The sequence below is a fragment of the Vidua macroura genome, chromosome 3 (genome assembly GCF_024509145.1).
Source record: "Vidua macroura isolate BioBank_ID:100142 chromosome 3, ASM2450914v1, whole genome shotgun sequence".
NCBI classification, from domain to species: Eukaryota; Metazoa; Chordata; class Aves; order Passeriformes; family Viduidae; genus Vidua; species Vidua macroura.
The window spans coordinates 57,661,008-57,680,813 of record NC_071573.1 but is presented as its reverse complement, the minus strand read 5'-3'; the positions used below and the strand labels follow the sequence as shown (position 1 = coordinate 57,680,813).

The 19,806-nt window shown below is 37.9% G+C and overlaps 1 protein-coding gene across 1 annotated transcript in view; it reads left to right on the top strand.

Moving 5' to 3' along the window:
- The first annotated feature begins 11,145 nt into the window (after positions 1-11,145).
- PLEKHG1 (pleckstrin homology and RhoGEF domain containing G1) overlaps positions 11,146-19,806 on the top strand; it is an 89,696-nt gene continuing 81,035 nt past the window's right edge. Inside the window, exon 1 of the mRNA XM_053974401.1 lies at positions 11,146-11,209. Within this exon, the coding sequence (XP_053830376.1) occupies positions 11,161-11,209 (49 nt within the window). The 5' untranslated portion in view covers positions 11,146-11,160. The remainder of the gene's footprint in view (positions 11,210-19,806) is intronic.

Genomic DNA, 19,806 nt, shown 5'->3' with positions numbered 1-19,806 from the left:
CATCAGTATGACCTTATTCTGGAAGTCCTGTGGTTTTCTTCTATAATGAGGTCTGAAGTTACTTCTTTGAAAATATGCAGTGAATCCAAACATATTACAAGTATTTTACAGAAGAGGTGTAGCAACCTAATGCATACTAATTTCTCTGCTGTTAGCCAAATTGGAAGAAAAACAGCAGTGCTTTTAAAAAATATGCATGTGAGAGAATAAATTTGTGATTTTAATTTGGTGCAGAGCAGCATTTTGTGGGTTTTGGTGGGGTTTTTTTGGGGGGGTGGGGGAGACCTTTCAGAAACGTGTTTAAGTGCAGAGAAGAAATACCCCTGAAACAGCTGGTTTTGAATAGCACTTTTCTGTATTTATACCCTTGAAAAGCATTGGGCTGTTCTGTACTCTTGGAGTATTTGCTTCTGGATGCACCTTATCTCTGTCAAGTTGTCAGGGTTTACACTGCATACCACTTATGTGAGTTAAGGAAAATGTCATTCCCTATCTTAGTGCCTTGACTTTAGCCCTACACAGAGTTAAAATACTGACAAATTTAATTCTTCCCATAGATAATAGCTTTCTACTGACCTTGACTATAAGGAATTTCGCTGTAAGAGGGCTATAAAGTTTTAATTTAAAATGAAACAAGACCCAGAAAAACCTTCATTATTATCATAGTCCTGTGATTTCAAGAGAAACCAGCCTGCGTAACAGATGCAGCCTGATGTCCTTACTAAGCGGATGGCAAGGTTGTTTCCTTCCTTCTGACAAGTAAGTGTGACAAAGTTAGTGAACTTTAGTTGGGTGTCAAGAAATTTCCTGAAACAGAAATGAAAAATACAAAAAGGAAGTGCCAGAGGGTGAAATACCTGCAGACACAGTAAGATTTTCTACCATCGTTAGATCCAGTTCTTCAGACATATTGGGATTCATTGGTATGTTATCCATCACTGTATTATTTATCTAGCACATAGGACTGGATTCAAGTTCATTTAAGGCTTTGCATATTATAGTTTATTTTCACAGTTATTTGACTTGTTTGCTGTAATTGGATTCCTTGGGCTCCAACAACAGCTTTGCTTCCTTGTTTTGATTTTATTTCTTCCATGAAATTATGCATTTGCCCAGCAGTAGTCCTTTCCAAGATGATGTTAATGATACCCTAAGCACAGGCATCACATAAAAAGAGAAGTGTCTTTTTAAGTGCTATAAAACCTCTCTAATAGAAAATACAATTTGGAGGAGGCTTGCTGCCTGTAAAAACAGGTATCAGGGGCTCTTTACTATATATGCCAGTATATATAGCATATATATACTCTGTATGTGAGTCTGGAGGATTTTTTGTTTGTTTGTTTTGCTTGTTTTTTCTTGTATAAAAGAGAAATGGGAATAAAAGCTGAATGTTAGGATGCTAGCTGGGTTATTGCTCGTTTGATTGTTTGTTTTTTTTTTTTTTCTGTGAGTGGAGTGGAACAGCAGCAGCAGTCCTTGTCTTTAACCAGAAATGTTAAAACTGTAGTTGCTGAGCACTGGAGGCTTGAATATAAAAAAGACTGAGGCTTGAATATAAAAAAGACTAAGTCTTGATTATAAAAAAGAGGGACAGAATGTGAAAAGGACAAACTAAGGACTCTCTATGTGTGTGCATCTCTCTGACTTTATTAGCCAAATCAGCATCTCTCCTAATTGTAGCAAAGTTCAGAGCTTTGAAAGGAATTTGAGTAATTCTGCGATAAACAACGCTGAAATTCTTTCCTCTTCAGTTTCCTTTTCTTAACCATGTGCACTATAGAGCAGTCTCTGCTACTGAAGAAGTTTGACAGGTTCACATCCAGCTGTGGAATATTTTGGAATTTTTTTTCTTCATTTATTAAGGCAAAACTTTTGACCTGGTTGTGAGGTTTAAGTTCTGCAGCTCACTAGAATGAAACTGTAGAATGGCTTTGGTTGGAAGAGATCTTAAAGAGATCTAGTTCCAGCCTCCCTGCCATGGGCAGAGACACCTTCCACAAGACCAGGTTGCTCATATCTATAGGAGCTATATCTAACCTAGCTTAAACGCTTCCAGGGATGGGGTATTTGCCACTTTTCAGGGCAACTCTTTCGAGTGCTTCACCACCCACAGTAACAAATTCATCTAAACCTATTTCCTTTCAGTTTGAAGCCGTTCTCGCTTGTCCTGTCACTACATGATCTTGTAAAAAAAGTCCATCTCCAGCTTTTTCATAGGCCTACTTCACATGCTGGAAGGCCACAGTCAGGCCACCCTGAAGCCTTTTCTTCTCCAGGATGGAAAACCCCAATTGTCTCAGCCTTTCCTCCTAGGAGAGGTGCTCCATTCCTCTAATCAACTTGATGGCCCTCATGTGGATGTTCTTCAACAAAATACAAGACCTAATGCATTTGTAGTTGTATTTCTCTTGAGAAAGATGCAAGAAGAGGGGATGCTAATGACCAGTCAAAATACCTAACATAGATTAAAAAAACCCCAAAACTTTAAACTTTATTTTCCCCCACAAAGTCTGAACAGTTACCTGGAGTGTATAGCTGAAAGGGTGAATGGTGAGCAAGGCAGAAGTGCAGCTGTAAACCCAACATTCAGACACTGTATTTTGGGTGACATAGTAACAGGACTGTGTAAATTCTGATAGTGTCAGAGAATTTGTTGAGGGGAAACAGGTATTCTTCTCTGGCAACTGTCAGGGTTCTGGCCATGGGTTTGACTGTTATCACAATGTGAGTACTTGTACCCTAAAATGCTGTGGTCTCTTTAGTGCTGTAACTGGTGTATGTGCATAGTGCTTTTTGTGCTATTTCTGCCCTTGGTATATGCATTACTGAAGAGTCACAAATTAATGGTGCTGGAAATAAGCTCTTGTAATAAATAAAATGTTGAACTGTGAGTTCTTGCTATGTTGAGGCATTTGGTTTATTTTTGAATAGGTTTGTTTCAAATTCAGTTTTCTTTGTGTGGCCCTAATTAGCATGTAACAGCAGAAGTACTATTATCTAAAAAATGAAATCAGGAAGCAATGTAAGGAAAGCTCAGTTAAAAGATTTTATCTCTATCTTTCTAAGAGTCAATAAAGAAAACTATACTGTTGGTTGGTTTTTGCAGAGTAACTACATGTAATGCATTACATGGGGCTTTTAACTTGCTCAGAAAATGCTTTGCTTAGAATACATTGTGTGCTTCACTGTATGGATGTTGAGTAGCAGATTCCTTTGAATAGATGACAACAGTATTTTGTGATAATGATAGCTGTTCTTGGCAGCTATGACTTGCTACTGCTATACTCTCAATGGTCTGTGCTGAGACTTGCCTCTAAGTCCCTAAATATCTTGGGACTGACCTGCTTATCCTGCTTTTCCTTGGTTTTCATCAGTGTATGTCAGGCATGTCCTGTGCTGAGCCACTTTACCTAAGTCTGTCTGTTTTCTCAAGCTTAGATTCAAAAGAAAGTGTCTGAAGTGACAGACCTTCTGAATGTAAGTGAAACATGATCTTTTGATGGATTTTTTTTTCCTTTGTTCATGTGGGGTTTTTAACTTTAATGAAGACCTGGAAGAGCTGCTGGGATTAACTGCACTGTACAAAGGCATGAGAGAAGCAATCTGTATACATAATTTGAAAAATACCCGGTGCTTTACGAAATAATTCTGTTCATTCTGATTATAGGGAGTTTTGAAATAAGCAAAAGGTGATACAGCAGCTTAGCTGTCAGGCTACCCAACCCCAAATTCAGACTCGAGTGATAGACACGACAACTCAGAATGATTTCTAGCCCTCGCCCGACACACTGACCAGGAGGGAGAGACAGGTTCTGGGGCAAGCACTCAGTTTTGTCTTCCCGGCGGAGCAGCAGCGAGTGCCACCTGCGGGAGCTCTGCTGGAAGCGGTGCCTTTGCGGCTGCGAGCGGCAGCATCGCGGGCAGGCGCTGCCGCGGCTTCCCAGCGCCGCACGGGGAGGCCTCGGGTCGTTTTCTGTCAGCGTGCTGTAGCGCAGCGTGATTCCTTGTCTTGAGCAAAGCTGCGTGTACAATAGAGAACGTGCTAAAAAATATTTTCAAAAACACTCGTCAGTGGTTCATTTTTACAGACAGAGGAATAGCAATAGTTAATTGTACTTAGGAATTTTCTACAAACTGCACTGAGATGACTTGCGTTTGAAAGACAGCGCTTTTGCTGAGCCGAGAAACGACTGTGATCAGCACAGAGTTAATGCATACATGCAGGAAATACATGCATTTCACCAATTAAAGCGGATGTCTTTCTGCTTAGGCTTTTAGCATATACTTCACAAGGGCATTTGGGGAGTGTCAGTCAAGGTTTTGATCCCTCTTCCTCCTCCCACAAGACCCTGTGGGGAGTTTTCCTCTTTGTTTCACTTGGCATAGAAGCAGCATATGCTGTTTTAAGTAAGGAGCCTTGCAATGTGGTTGGACGCAGACCAAAAGTTGAGTATGGCTCATCTTTTCAAGTTCTATACAAAGTTTGAAGGAGAAAATATTGTGTCACATGCCCTTCTAGACCTCGTATCCTGTGTTACTTGGTAAAAAATACACTGTCTTGCCTTGCAGACTGAAACATGGTGATTAGCTGCTGAACTTGATCTTTTAGTGGGTTTGGAAAACCATGACCAAAACCTTGGAATAGCACTGGGAATGGATTCAAAAGTGTTGGAGAGACGGGAGGAGGAAGAAGACATACACGTAGCAGTTAAACCACAGAGGAGCCAGACAGCTCATTCCTTACATTAGAACATTTATGATGTTTTTCACATTCAAACACTGTGAATTGCAGTAAACCAGAATGAAAGTGACAAAGGATGACTGTGATTTGGTCTTCGTCTGCTGGCAAAAAGTTAAGTATTTTGGATTGGAGCCACAGTATGGATGATTAGCTCCAGAATCTAGGCAGAGGATGCTGTAGATTAAATAAGTTTTGAAGAAGTGGGCAGGAGAGAGAATGATGGTACTGTGGCTTTTGTCAATGGGCAAATGTGTAAAGGGGGTTTTGATCCTTCTTGCCAATATAGATCAGAGGGCCTTATTTGGACCAGGTCATCTCTTGCTGCATTTGTCTTAAGTGTCACAGTTACTGCCTTTCTGTGGAAAAGAAAGTGAAAGGATGGCATAGTTCGGGAATATCAGCAAAATCTATAGCATCTTACAAAAAAAAGCCCCACAAAATCCAAACCCCAAGGTCCAGCAAAACCCCTCAAAGCTGGAACATTTTGGTATGTGTTGATGTGCAGGGGGGAAAAGACTGGAAGATTTTTGTGGGACATTGTTGTAGAAGGGAAGCTGTAACTCACACCCACATCCAGAGTGCTGCTGGAAGGGAATGAAAGGAGCCATTAGAATTCTGTGCCATTTTTGAAGGAATAACTATGAACATGAAATAACATTTGAATCTTAAACAGGTACTGCCATATTACGTAGGAAGGCTGAGGGGTGGTGGTGAATAGAAGCAGAAGTGAGGGCTTGGTTTTTGTCCTCATAACTGCTATCCCTTAGGTCAATGTTATTTGGGGTTTCTTTCAGTGCCCCTTCTTGGTTCATGAGAAGGAACTGTGTGTTAGTGTTAGCATATAAACTTGTTTTATGGTTTATGTGACCTGGGATCAAAGCTATTCTCGAGGGGTTCAGAACAGCAATGCATCTGCTCCAGAAGGGATTTTGTAGGCAAACAAATGGCAAAAACTAGATCAGGGACAGATGTCCTTATTTTCTAACAAAGATAATATGCAATATTTAAGAGTCAAATGTCAGAGTCTGTGTGTGTTTATGTGAGTATGAATTTTACCATAGCCATCCTTGGAGTTTGGAGTTCATTGTGAAACCTGAGAACGTGAGTGCTGGTTTTGGGGTTCTGTGAGTTGTTTTACATTCAGAAATGCAACATCCAGTACCATTCATCCAAGAAGGGTGGCTATCTGTGCAGGCTCTCTCTGGGCATCTAATTGTCCTTACTTGTTTGCAAAATATTTCATGTCAAAAAACCTACTAATATCTATTTTATTTCTACCACTCTTACACCTTTTTTTTTAATTGCAGCAGAAATAACTAATCTAGAAACTGTTTAAAAAATAAACCAACAGATAGTTTTTCTGTTAACAGCACAGCATGTAATGTAGAATTTCAGAACTTCAGTTGTTTTACATGAATTGATATGTGTATAAGGCACTGACTGTTTAATCTGTAAAAGGCAGCATTTAAAACTGTAATGAAGTATTGTAAGGGAATATATATTCTGATTGTGAATAAAGTGACCACAGCAAAATCTTATATCAATGTTGATTGTGTCTATGGAAGATGGGGGAGAAGTGCAGTGTGTGTCATTGAAAAGTAACTGTATTTGAAAAGTTTTTGAAGAAATCCAACCAACTTTCTTAAATATGATCACTTCCAGCTATTTGGAACAGATGTAGACTAAGGGCCAAGGGTTTGACACAAAGGAGGAGGGTCAGGTTAGATTTTGGTTAGTGATGATCATTGTTCAACATAAATACATAGCTGAGCTCCGTAGTTAGATCTGCAAACAGTCCTGTGACAAACAATAGTCTCTTTCAAGCGCCTTTATGCTTTTTTTGAGAATATAGCAATAAATTTTTCAAAGAATAAAAGTGGAACAGAATTCTTCTCTCCAATGGAAATTTGTCCATGAAACTTTAAAAGTGAAAATTGTGATTAATAGTGACTTTGAATAGTTGGAAACCCTTACTGATGGTTTTCTTTTATTTTTTTTTTTTTTTTGCAAAGTACAGTTAATTAAAGAGACAAGGAATATATTTGTCTGTGAAACACAAGTAATCCATGTTTTTTGTGAGCACGATTTTTAAAAAGTATTTTTTAGCTACCCATGTGCTATAAATTTGAATAAATTTTACTAATTCACCTACAGCACACTATTGGCTTAGATGCTGTGTTTAAAGGATCTTATGTTTTTCATAACACTAAAGCTGATTTGCAGTTTTTAGCAGCTCAGGATTTTAAAGGCAAATCAATCTACTGGTAGGAACAAAAAATTTCTTGAACTAGGACCTCCCAGTATGCCTGTTTGGGTGGCCCTGGCTGATTATGGCCCATGAAAATGCATGGTCATACATCTGACTGGTTTTGGTTGCTGTTAAAGAGTTTTGCTTAACTGAGAAATGTAAACAGTATAGCTGTGTTTATTCATAAATTATCAATGCATATGTATTTCAAGTTCTCTTACTAGGGTGTTCTGCGAAAAAAAGTGCTCTAAGCAATAGGTAGCAGTTTTGACTGATGAATTAAAAAATACAAGGTACCTCATGGACTTTTAAAATACCTGAGCCTGAGATTCAGAGGCAATTTAAACTATTTCAATTATTATATTACAAGAGTATTTAGAAGGGTCTGGAATGTTTTTTAATAAGGTGCTTAAATACTAATAACTACTAATAATATTGTCTGGATAAGTGAAAATTATTTGTATAGAAAGTGAGCAAGCATTATTTCCTTTTACATTTACTAGCAAGCTTGTACCCCAAATGCTGATTTTTGACTGGATTTTATATGAGTCCAGCATGGCCTTACTGCAGAGAGAGAGATTTAGTTTCCTTGTCTGATTAATATTTTTTTTCAGAGATTTCCTTTCTAGATTGAAAGGAGGAATTTTATAAATAAAGGAATGCTCAACATTGACTTCTGTTTTTTGAATAATTCAAAACTTGGTGTGTTACAGAAAACAGAGCAGAGTTCTGTATATCTTTTTTAAAAATTTTTTAGTATATTCTGCAATTTCTAGCAATAGCATGCAACTGGTTTGCACTAATGAGACAAAAAGGGGAAAGGTATTTTTAAAAATATATAGGTTTGTGTACTTTTTAAAGATGTAATAAAATACTGTTCTGTGCCATGTTACTGGACCGCAGTTTTTAGATGTAACGTTTTCAATTGATAATGAATTGGAAAAGTGCTGAAGACTGTGTCGTGTTTGCACCTGGTTGTACAATTCTGGCACAACTAATCTGTAAGCTTTAGAAAAAGCAGCAACATATTTCAAACTGAAATGTGTTTTTCATTACTGAAAACCATTACAGACAGTGACAAGAATATTTGGGGAAAAAAATTCTTTATGGAAAGGGTTTTTCTAGCATTGAAACAGGCTGGCCAGGGAAGAGGTGGAAATACATGGAGATATTTAAGAGATACGTAGACATGGCACTTAGGGACATGATTTAGGGGTGGACTTGGCACTGTCAGTTTAACAGCTGGACTCAGGGATCTTGGAGGTGTGAGAGTTTCTAGACATTGTTCTGAAGATGCACTTTTCTAGGCACAGAGGCTGACTTTCTTTTACCTGTTGTAGCTGTGTTAAGCCCTTGCTATCATGTTTTGTAATGCAGAGCTGCTAAACTGGCAAGTCTGTAGAAAACCATCAGTGGGATCGTAGTTTTTAAAATTGCCATGGATTATCCAAATGAGCTCTTGAAACAGAGTTGTTGTAGCAGTGGCAGGTCTGAACCTGTTCAATAAATACCTTGGTTTGTGTGCACTAATTGAATGATCCAGCTTTCAAGCTACTATTTCTTTATTAAAAATGACAAGGTCATTCAACACCCATTTGAATCGCACTTGGTTTTGTATTGGGAATGATAGGTCATACTCCATAGCAAGGGATAAGCACAGGAACGCCATTAAATTCGGATAAATGACTGTTGGGGTGTGCCTTACTTGCAGTAAAATTGCTTTCTGGTTTTGAGTTTTGATAACAGAAAAACAAGGCTGTCACTTCCTTAGTAGGCCAAGTAGAAAAGGCTGGCCTACTTTAGACAAGAAAAGATTTGACTTATGTAAATAAAAATCAGGGCAGAAGAGGCAAGAAAAATAGTCTTTTTTTCTTGCTTGTGTTTAGCACCTCTACAAAATGTCAGTAAAGAAGCCCAAAATTATTTCTGAGACTACTGATTTTATTTTTTTATTTTATCATTAACATGTCAGTAGTGACTCTGTGAGCATTTTCATGGTGAAGTTTACTTAACATATTTATTTCAAGTCTATGCAACTCCAACCAACCAAAACCAGAAAACAAATATGTGGATATCCATGTTTTTCCATTTTTAACATATTTTTTCCTGAATAAGTGATATGAAATGATTTATTTAAAATTTAAATAAAATGTTTTTTGTATTTCAAAATTAATCACAGAAAGTAAATATATTATTTATTGATGAAATTTCTTGTTTCAAATATATTGTGTGATTAACTGGTTCCTATCAAGTTTACTAGTAAATCACTGGATAACTGGAATTTGATTTATAAACTGGTGTAATGTTCAGAGAATATGTAGTGCATCATTGAATGCAGAGGGTTAGACATGAGCTTGCCAAGTTTTAGAATTAGTTGGTGTATTTATTCTAGCCAGCTGCTTAGTGATGATAAGCATAGATAATTAAATTTGAGTAATCTGTTTGAAGAACAAATTTATTTTTTAATTGTCTTCTGGAGAGCGGGTTCTGTTTTACAGCAGGTTTATAAAGGAGTTTGAAGACCCCTAGGTTTTTGTAGTTGTTTAAGCCTCTGTTGCGGGCACACTTGTTTGTTCAGTTTGTGGCACTGTCCAGCTGTGTTTTATGAACTCATAAACCCAGACCTTCAGGTGGATAAACATTACAGCTATTAATTTGGGGGATTTAGAGAAGATGTTTAGCTAGCTCACAGTCTTCAGTGTGTGCACTGTTGTGTGGATGAAACATCTATATTAGGGACAAAGTGATTCCTGAGTAAGATGTGGTGGATTTTATCTTGAGTAGAGATGAATTGGCTGATCTAGCAAATCATATAGAAAATCTAGTAGAATTTCCATTAGCTAAATAGAAATTAATTTCTACCTTCATATGTGCCAGTGGATTGTAGCCTCACATGTGTCTAATGTTTCTAAGTATTTTACATATTTGTGAATTAAATATAACAAATATACTTGAAATACACCTGAAACAGCTTAAGAAATCCTACAAATTTTGTATAGTTTGGTTGTAATGTAAACCTAAGCTCTTCATTGGATACTACAGGAGAAATGTTTTCATTTTATGTCTGAGAATAGGATTCAAAGCAAGCTATATGAATTTGAAAGCAAAGTAATTTAAGAAGGGAGGAAAAAAGGGCCGTTTATTTAAATTCAGTCTCAGTTCTGCTGCCGGGTTATCCAGGGAGGTCTCCAATAACCCTGGATCTGATGGCTGACTTGAAAACTGCATGCAAAAGCAGCTCTTCACCTCAGTGTTGTTAGAAAGTAGATAATTCCTTCATAAGGATTTAAGGCTGTACTGTGAATACTCCCAATGCTGTGCACTCTGTACAGTGCTGTACACAGCACTGAGCTGTGTGAATTGTCAGCTGAGGTGAAGTCCCTGTCCCACTTGGCACACAAACTCCTTCAGACAGAGAATCACCCTTGTTCTGATTTGTCTGGTCTTGGTGCATCCTGTCTGATCTTGAGGCTTTCATGATGTAAAATGGAGTGTCAGTATTGCTGGTGATGGGAAAATATTCAAAGGTGCTGGAAAGGAGGATGCCAAATCCCAGCCAGTGTGTGGTGGCCACATGTTGACCATTGGCCAGTACCACAGAGGGTACATAAGGTTGCTGTAAGAGGAGACGTGTTCACTGCCTTCCTGAGAAGCCTTTTCTTCTCTGCCCAGCGCTGTGCTGGAAGAAATATTGGTGCTCTGCAATGTAGTAAAGCTTTAAGTTAGTGGGATTTTCTGTTTGATGTGGGCTGTTGTGACCCTCTGGATGGTCACTCCATGGTTAACTTCAGCAGTACCTGCGTGTAAGCAGCTCTTCCATCCCAGTTCACAGACCTCTCACTAGAAATTAACTGAGGCAGAAAAATGTGTGAAATCAAAGGCAGAAGTTCACCAGATGTAATTAGTGCTCTCAGGTATGAGAGGGTTCTTTTGTGCCTACCTGGTAGTGCATCCAACTGAGAGCCTCCTGAATGGCATTGCAGTTAATCCTGAGAGAGTTTTGTCTGTTTACACTTCTTATACACAGACACAGAAGTGATGAAAGCTGAACACCCATCCTTCACAGGGGCTGTGGAGCAGGGGAGTGCCTTACTGAAACGTGCTGGTTTTGATGGAGAACTCTGCCTTTGCTTTGTGTCCATTAGGTTCTACTAAGCCTGTATCTGCAGAGATGCCAGATAAAACACCAGGTGTTACAGAGCCTGTGCCCAGAAGTGAAGGTTAGTAGTTTTCTTCCATTCTTTTGTCTATTGAAAGAAAAAAAGAAGTGTTTGGATTCTGTGAAGAATTTTTTGAATTTAAAAACTAGTTTCCCTTACTGGCCTTAATTTTAAGGGAGACATGGATTAGTATTATATATGCATGTTTATCTAGATAGCAGGAAATTTTCACTTGTCTTTGAGTAACCTCTCCATCCCCCCCAGCCCATCACCCATGGTAGTACTAAAATATATAATAATGGGGAAGTGCACTGCTAGGATTTCAGCATTGAAGATGTTTTGTCCCATTTGCTAAAGAGATCCTGTTAACTGAAGCCAGTTTTTTCTATGGGATACTTGAGTCTCACAGAACCAAAGCTGAACATTTAAGATGTGGGTTGATTGATACAAGGAGGAATTGTCTGTGTGATTTTCACTAAATCAGTAGAATCTTGAAATGCTCACTCAGACTATTTTGTTTCCTCGTGAAGTCTATTAATTTAAAATTCCCACATCTGAAGGTTTGGTACTTGGTTTCAGGGAAAATTAGTTCTTTGAAAACAATTGTAGCCCTGCCTAGTTTGATTCCTTCCCCAGAATCACTGCTGGATGTGTCATTAAAACATTTTATAAAAATTTGCTATTTCTTGTGAAGATTGTGAGGTGTTTCTGACAGTATTGTGTAAAAACTATAGTAGCTCTTGTATATCCTTGCTTTCCAGATCATTGCTGTCCTCACACAAGGGCTATATTAATTAAAATGTGTGGTTTAGTTTAACTAAAGCTTATAGGTCAGGTTTGTTTATTCTATGCCTCAAGACAGATGTCTCAAAATTTAGTTTTAAGTATTTTTGTAGATTTTGAACCTCAGTTTTGGCATTTGAAAGGCATGGAGGAACAAGCTGCAATAATAATTTCAAGAAGTGTATCAAATACAGAAGAGAAAGGTATTTCTCTTCATGTAAAGGGTATTAAATTATGCTTAACTGCAGAAGGCCTTTTAAAATCTAGTGTAAAGCTTAACATGTTACTGAGAACTCTCAGCACAAGAGGAGAAGCAATTACAGCTAGTCTTTTAAAGATTGAGCTCTCTCTGATGCACATGTTGTGTCATCCTTATAAATAAATGCTTATGCTAAAAGCATTGGCGTGAGTCCACTTGGAGCAAAAACCTACAATAAAATTTCGCTGACTGAAATGATGAGATTATTCTGAATCTTCATTTTCAAATTGCAGTTATCATTGTACTTTGTTGCGATAAGAGCTCATGAAGTTATTCCAGAGTCTGTATAAAATATCCTTACTCAGTTGCTTAGAGCAGGATGCTGATAATGCCAAGGTCAGAGCTTTGGCCCCTGTATGGGCCATTCATGTTAGAGTTGTACTTGCTGATACTTGTGGGTCCCTTCCAACTCAGAATATTCTGTGTGATTCTGTGTGTGTGCTTTAACAAATGCAATGTTTACTAAAACAAAACTTTTTCCAGGTTTAATCTGGATGTTTTGTTTTTAATTGCTCTTTAAGAACTAATTTTTAGATTAAAAATACAAAGAATAATGCAACTGCACCTAAGAGACCTGTTTTTATGTCTTGATGAAAATGCTCTACTATAGATAAAACATTCTAATGATATGAAGTCATGAGTGCTGGAAGTTAATGAGAGTTTGTGTTGGTTTATTGTAATAAATACATTCAAAGATGTTATGATAATGTTTACTGAAAAAATGATCAGACATATATGACAGTGGCTGCTGCAGCATGGATTACAAGATAAACTTCCACAGTTAGTCTTTGATCATGTACATCTCTATTTACTTAGCATTTATACAGCTAACTGGTATGTAGAAATATTTTACTGGTATGACTGAGTCAGAATTGAGAAGTGGGTGTTTCATTTCTCATGATTAAAATGGCAATGCTCCTTATGTGCATAAACATTTATATGAACTTTTGTGATTATTTCAAGAAATCATAACAACTTAGTACTGCTTGGTTTTTTCCCCAAAGAAATGTTCTTGCAGTCATTGGTTAAAAGAAAAGAAAAAGGTGTATTTGTTGTTACAAATTTCTAACAATTAACCTCTAATGTTCATCAGGGTCAAGTTGGGTTGAGCAAAGTGTTGGCAAGTAACTGATTATCTGGAAACTTTGAAAAAGCCAGTGTTGCTTTAACCTAGCAGTGCCCCACCCTGCCCCTGACCCACTGCTCCATATACTCCAGTTAAGCCGTGAAGCACACAGGAGCAGACAATTGAGAAAGGAGTTTCCTGTAATTAAGTTACAGTAACTTAGTCCTTGACTCAAGGGTCCCCAGTGGGTGGGCAGACTATTTGCTTTTCTGCCACCTCTTCTGTCAAACCTTTTAGAGTCAACAGTTGTATTTATAAATGTCAATGCTTGCTTTGTGCTATCAGGAGAAAAAACCCAGGACCTGGAGATTTGGTTGTGTTAAAGATGGAAGTGTGTGTATATCACACAGGGAAAAATATTCTTCAAGAAGCTTGTCCAGCTATCAAGGAGTGGTAGACAAACAAATTAAGACAAAAAAACTCCTACCATGATCCACGTATAACTATTTCTTAACTGTTTTCCTTTGGCAAAGCTATTATATTCTATTTACAATGGATGCATTTAGAACAATGTACTGTGTCAATACCAGGAAGTGGATTGAGTGTATTTCTGGTTTAGCTTGCAAAGGAATTGGCATTTTTTTCTGCTTGTGTTTGCTGAAAAGTCACTCTTAAACTTCTAGTACAGTTAACCACTGGAAATGAGGCTGTGACAGCAGCACCCCAGCCACTGCCCAAATTCTTCATCTCTTCTTTAGAAGAGGCCGCTGTGATTCACAGTGGCTGCTCATGATGGTATCTAGAGCTGAGGAGTTACTTATTTGCAAAAATTTGGGGAATGATTGTAGAATTCTTTCACTAAAAATGATCTGTTTTATAGGATTAAAACTTCTTCTAGCTTAACAAAAATTTTGATGATACTGAATATTTTTTTCATAAAACACAAGTGTTTCATCCTGTGGATAGTGGATTAATTTATTGTCATAATACCTGTGAACAGCTGTTCATAACATAGCTAGGCTTGCTTCAAAGAAACCAGATGAGGTCTGCCTTAGTATCTATTTGGAAGATTCACAGACTCAAAGTTTTAGGGATATCAGTCAAGCGCTACCTTAGCAGTAGCTTTATGCAAAACACTTAGAAGATATATATGGATGTGGGAAGCTTTATTCAGTTTCTCCAGTCCACTTGACTGGTTGTTTTTCTGTGCCTTAAAGTAGGCATATTTGAAGAAGACATGAGGAAGTTAAATTCCCATAAAGTCTTCTTCCTTTCCCTCTTCCCACACCAACTTTTTCATAAAGAAGGAGGCATGACTTCCCACAGCTGGATCCTCTCTTACTGACTTCATGGTCCACACTTGCATCCTGAAGGAAACGAATGTTACACCTGGACTTTATAAACAGCCACTGACAAATCCCTGTGGACAGCAAGCTTATGTCATTGTAAAATATCCTACAGCAACAAGCAGTGGTTTTCCTTGCATTGTGTATCTGATGGCACTAGTGGGAACCTACCAGCTGTTTCTGTTGCTGCTTGTGATAAATCTCATCACATTTTTGTAACTCCTCTGACTTAGTTTTGTGTGCTATTTCTGCTGTAATGTGCAACACTGCACAGGAAAAAATGTGCAAGCACAGCCCCATGGATCATACACTTCAAATGCAGTGAAGAAAATAGCATCAGTTTTCCTACTTCCAGATTTTGATGAGGCTGATTCTTTCATGGCAGGATTGCCAGGGTGTGGCCATACAGGCTAGTAAGTGCTGCGTGCTGCCTTTTGCCCCAGTGCTGTGTGGGCTTTCAGTGCATCATGTGTAATGGAGAAAGTTGTTGTTACACTTTATTATTACTATACCCCTTTTAGAGAAACACAGAAAGAGATGGGAAAATGAAGCATCTTATCTAAAGCTTTTTCAGATCCTGTGTGCTTGTGAAGTTATAGGAAACTATGGTGATAGTGCACTTGTAGGCTTAATGGTACATCACTGGGCTGAAATGGGCACCAAAAAATCTGTGTGCTGACACTGAGCGGGTGAGATGGAACATAAAAGGCCTTGTCTATTTATGCAGAAGGTGGTGGACATTGTAGACTTCCCTGCAAGATAATATTGTGAATTTTAAAAACTCATGAGTTGAAAGGGAGACCAGAGAAGACAGCTCCAAATAAATGAGCCACTGTAAACTAAGGAAAGGCCTTCAGCTGAAAATGGCTGGAAGCTAGAAAAGTGATGGGGAAAACATAATACATGCTTTTTATATCCTCACTATTCCCAGTAATTTTATCTTCCTGTGCCAGGTTATTCCTTAGTTGCTATTCATAGCCTCATTTTGCAGCAGCTTTTAATGCCCCCAAAATCATATCTTGATGGAGGAGGAATTCTCTGCATAAAGATGGTATCTGAAATTCTTAACCCTAGTGTTTATAGAAGGAGGTGATGAAGCCAAAGTAGGTTTGAAATCTGATTGAAAATGGGAGAAAAGCAAAGTGGAAGGGTGATGAAACTGGATATTTTGATTCTGACTCCTCACTAAATTGCTAGCTTCCCTATGCACACTGCAAGAGGGTAGCACATATTCCTTTGAAAAAGGGGTTGTAGGCTGTTGTCACAAGGCATAATGACTCTTGTCATAACTCTTGACATCTGGGCGAGCCTCCAGTCCGCAGAAGTTGAGCGCTCACACGAGCCAAAGCCAGCTGCTTTGCTACAGCCAGTTCGTGTGCAGCCCCTGCGGTGTGCAGCAGAGCTCATGTTCTCTGCTAGTGCCTGAGGTGTTAAACCACAGCCTTGAATCAACTGGCTATTTTCCTGAAGGTACTTCGATGAACTGCCTTAGTCACTGAGCCACTCTGGCACTTTGTTTCTCAGTCGCCAACGGCTGAAACTGGACGGGCTTCCAAACTTCCTCAGCTCAGTGAAGAGGAGGAGGAGGTGGTGGTGGCTGCCTTCATCTAGGGCAGTGAGAGGCAGACTGTTCTGGACGTTGTGAAATGTTTGAGTACAGGAAAGCCTGCTCTTCATCAGAAGTGAAGATGCAGTTGCTGTAATGTAATGGTGATTAAGTCACAGATTACAAAGGTTGGGCCATTAACAAGTAGAATGACTTGTTCTTCAAATGCCGAGCACTTTCCCTGGTGTCCTGACTGGCTGGTATCCTGCCAAAGATCAGTGTTCCAGTCATCCACGAATTATAAAAAGTTTATGTGGCCTGAACTACTTAAACTTGAGGTTTGGAAAACTATGGAGGGTTTTTTTATATCAGTGATCACATTTTCAAAGAATTACTTACATTTTTCTGTTTCAAGGGTAACTAATTCTTAGTTCTCAAGCAATTAAGAAGTGTAGCACTTGAGTTTGATGCATTTTTTTGCTTTTGTATCAATAAATTGCACATAATGTAAAATTATGTGTATAATGTGCATGTATTAAATAACCAGTTTGGGGTGGTTCAAAATAGGGAGGCTAAATGTGGTTTGCATGAAGCAGTCAAACGTGATGCATCTTGATGAAAACCAACTAGTTTCTTCAAAGCCCTTCTGAGTCCTAATGTTATTAATTTATTTCTAAATTGATCTTTCAAATTGAGAGAAATCTAAAACAATTCAAACATTCCTGGAGGGGGAAAGGTTCCTTGCTAGAGAAAAGAAAGAAGTGGCATACTAATTATCTGTGTATTGAAGTGTAAAAATTCCTTTTCCTATCAGAAATGATAAACAGTGTCTAATTATTGAATTTATTAATTATTTTGAGCTTAGCTGTGTATATAAAATGCTTGACAAAAAGATTGAACATTCCTTTATAAATAGTTTTTTTAGTTTTTGTGATATGTTTAGCATCTGTCTCATTTACCACCTCAGAAATGTGCTGCTGATCCTAAAAAAAGCTACTGAAGGTTTAAATCATCTTTTTGTGTTTAAAAGTAATTTGAGTACCATAATAGTTCTTGGAGAAGGCCCCAACCAGAAGTTACATTCTAATACTGGAGTCTTAGCTGTGTTTGACCTGGAGTAAAAACATAAATGTACTATTCTGTGATTACAGATCTTAGCAGTATGCTTTGCATCTGCTTTTTCTAGATTGGGATTGATAACCATTGCTTCTCTTGAGATTCCTTTATTGGGAAGACTTTGTCACCAAACAGAACAATTACTGTTGTTAAACAGTTGCTAGCTGTTAAATTGCTGTTCTTCAATAATTGAAACAGCCTAAAAAGACAGTTATAATGAAAATTTTCCTGTTAAAAATGCTGATTTAAAGTCGTTTACTTTGCCAGTTTCATAATGGCTTGTTTTGGGGTGGTTTTTTTTTTTTTTGGTGGTGGTTTTTTCTTTACTGTCATATATTCCATGTCATTTTGTGGAAACACAGTCCAGATTGCTGGCAACTGCACAGGTTTAATATATAGAAAATAAGTAATAATAACAGTTAGTCTTTCAACAGTTTCTTAAATGTAAATCAGCTTTCATCCCCACAACTGTGCTTTTCCTCTTCCTTTTGGAATTTCTGTTGTATTTTGCCTTGCTGCTTTATTCAAGTGACAAGTCAGAAATCTATTTTCAGATTCATTATTTCCACCACCTCCCCAGCCGTATTTCTTCCAAAGTAACTTAAAGGACATGGAAGGATAACAGACAAAAATGGATTACTTGCTACCAATTAAAGTGAGCTGCAACTCTTAAGATAAATGACAATGTCAAGGTTACATTCTTTCATCTTGTGCTGACCATATCCTTAAAACCAAAAGATCCAAAGTAGTAAAAATAAAGATAAAACTACATTTTTCTGTTTGAGTTGCAGCAGCACAGGTACCTCCCTGTTATTGACCACTTGGTTCTGAATAATTTTGACAGGTGCTATATAGATAGCAAATGTAAGCCTGCTAGTAGTAAGTATCACTATTTTTTGTTGTTTATTTACCCGGTTATATGTCTAACAGTAATTTCAAACTATGCCACTGGCATTAGAAGTGGGCTGAGAGGCCTTGATATGCTAAATTTCAACTTGAGAGATTAATATATACAGAGGAAAGCTTAGTTGTAGTTTTGCTTTTTTAATTGCTTGCCTGTAGTTTTATTTAACTTAAAAAGGGGGTAAATGCTGCTTGCTGATAAACCAGAAGGGGAGGTAGCTTTGATGTTTTATGAGCAATAAAAAATTTTGAAGCGATACGTCAAACTCCTGAAGTCAACTTCTTGAAGAGTCAGCAAGCTGAGGAGAGCAGGGAAGGGGAGTAAAGGTGGGAGGCTGCTTTTGTTGTACTGTACCCAGATCCATTAGTGGTGCAGGCAAAAGAGCAAACAGGATACTTTAATTCTTTAAATTATATCCACATTAGTTTTTGGTCATCTCTTTGGTCAGAATATGCTGCAAAACCAATTGTGCAGTTCAAAACATGAGAAGTTAACAAATTCTTAAAAAAAAAAAAAGTGTTCTTAGTTGTGGCTTTTGTGGAGTGGGTCTTAAAATAAATTCCATTACATACATCTTGGCAATGGTTCCTGCAGCATATATAGTGTAGAATAATTTAAAACGGACACAGTTTCCAGGTGAAGTAAACACTTGTTTTCCCATATGCACACAATGTAGCCTGTGCTTCAAATGATGGAATGACCAAAAAATTGATTAAGGTGTTAAGAATTTGAGCTTAACCTCTGTCCTAGGAAATCTGGTTCAGGATTTTGTCCTCGGAATTTTGGTTCAGGAAAGCCAGGCAATCCAAGTTATTTGGGCTCTGTTTTGTCTACTTTCTGTCAAGATAGTTATAAACCACATGCTTGCTCTCAATGTCTGTTTGTTAAGAAGGGTGGTTATCAGTTCATGTATTTGTACTTTTCACTGCATAAAAATTTCATGTTCATGGTTAAATCTTATCTTATGAGAGGGTATGTGTTTCACAATGGAAAGCAATGTTGGAAGAAACAAGTCATGTATGAGGCTATTTGTTAGGGAATTTTGCCTGATGTCTGGCCAGGAGATGGTTCTGTCTGGCAATATCTGAAGTAAGCCGGTGTTTCTAAAGATGGAATGTCCTGCCATGAATGTTTTGTGGTTTTGCCATACGAATACAAATTGTAGGCGACAGGAAATCCTTTAGGAAGATAAGACTCTGCTGCAGCTCTCCTAAAAAGCAAACGGCTGCATTCAAGGTTTGGTCCCCACTTCGGATCCCTACCCTGTGAGAATCTTGGTATTAGATCTAAGTCCTAGGAGCTCTGTAGTCACTCAAAACGACACACAGAGAGCCTTCTTCACACTGTAAGTATGATATGTATAAATAGAATTTTTCTCATGTTATTAGTGATTTTTTTCCACAACTGAGTAGTAGTAAAATATATTATTTTTGTTTAAAGGCTGTCTAAAATGTTTGAGGATTTTTTCCCCTTCAAAGAGGTAGCAATATTAACTAGAGGCACTGGTCTAATCTTACAGCATTTGGCAAATTTCAAATAGGAAATTGAAGGAGTCCCAAAACTGCCCTCCTCAACCCCACCACACAAATATTTTGTGAACTGCTGAAACAGGCAAAGTATTTAAAGACCCATTCCAC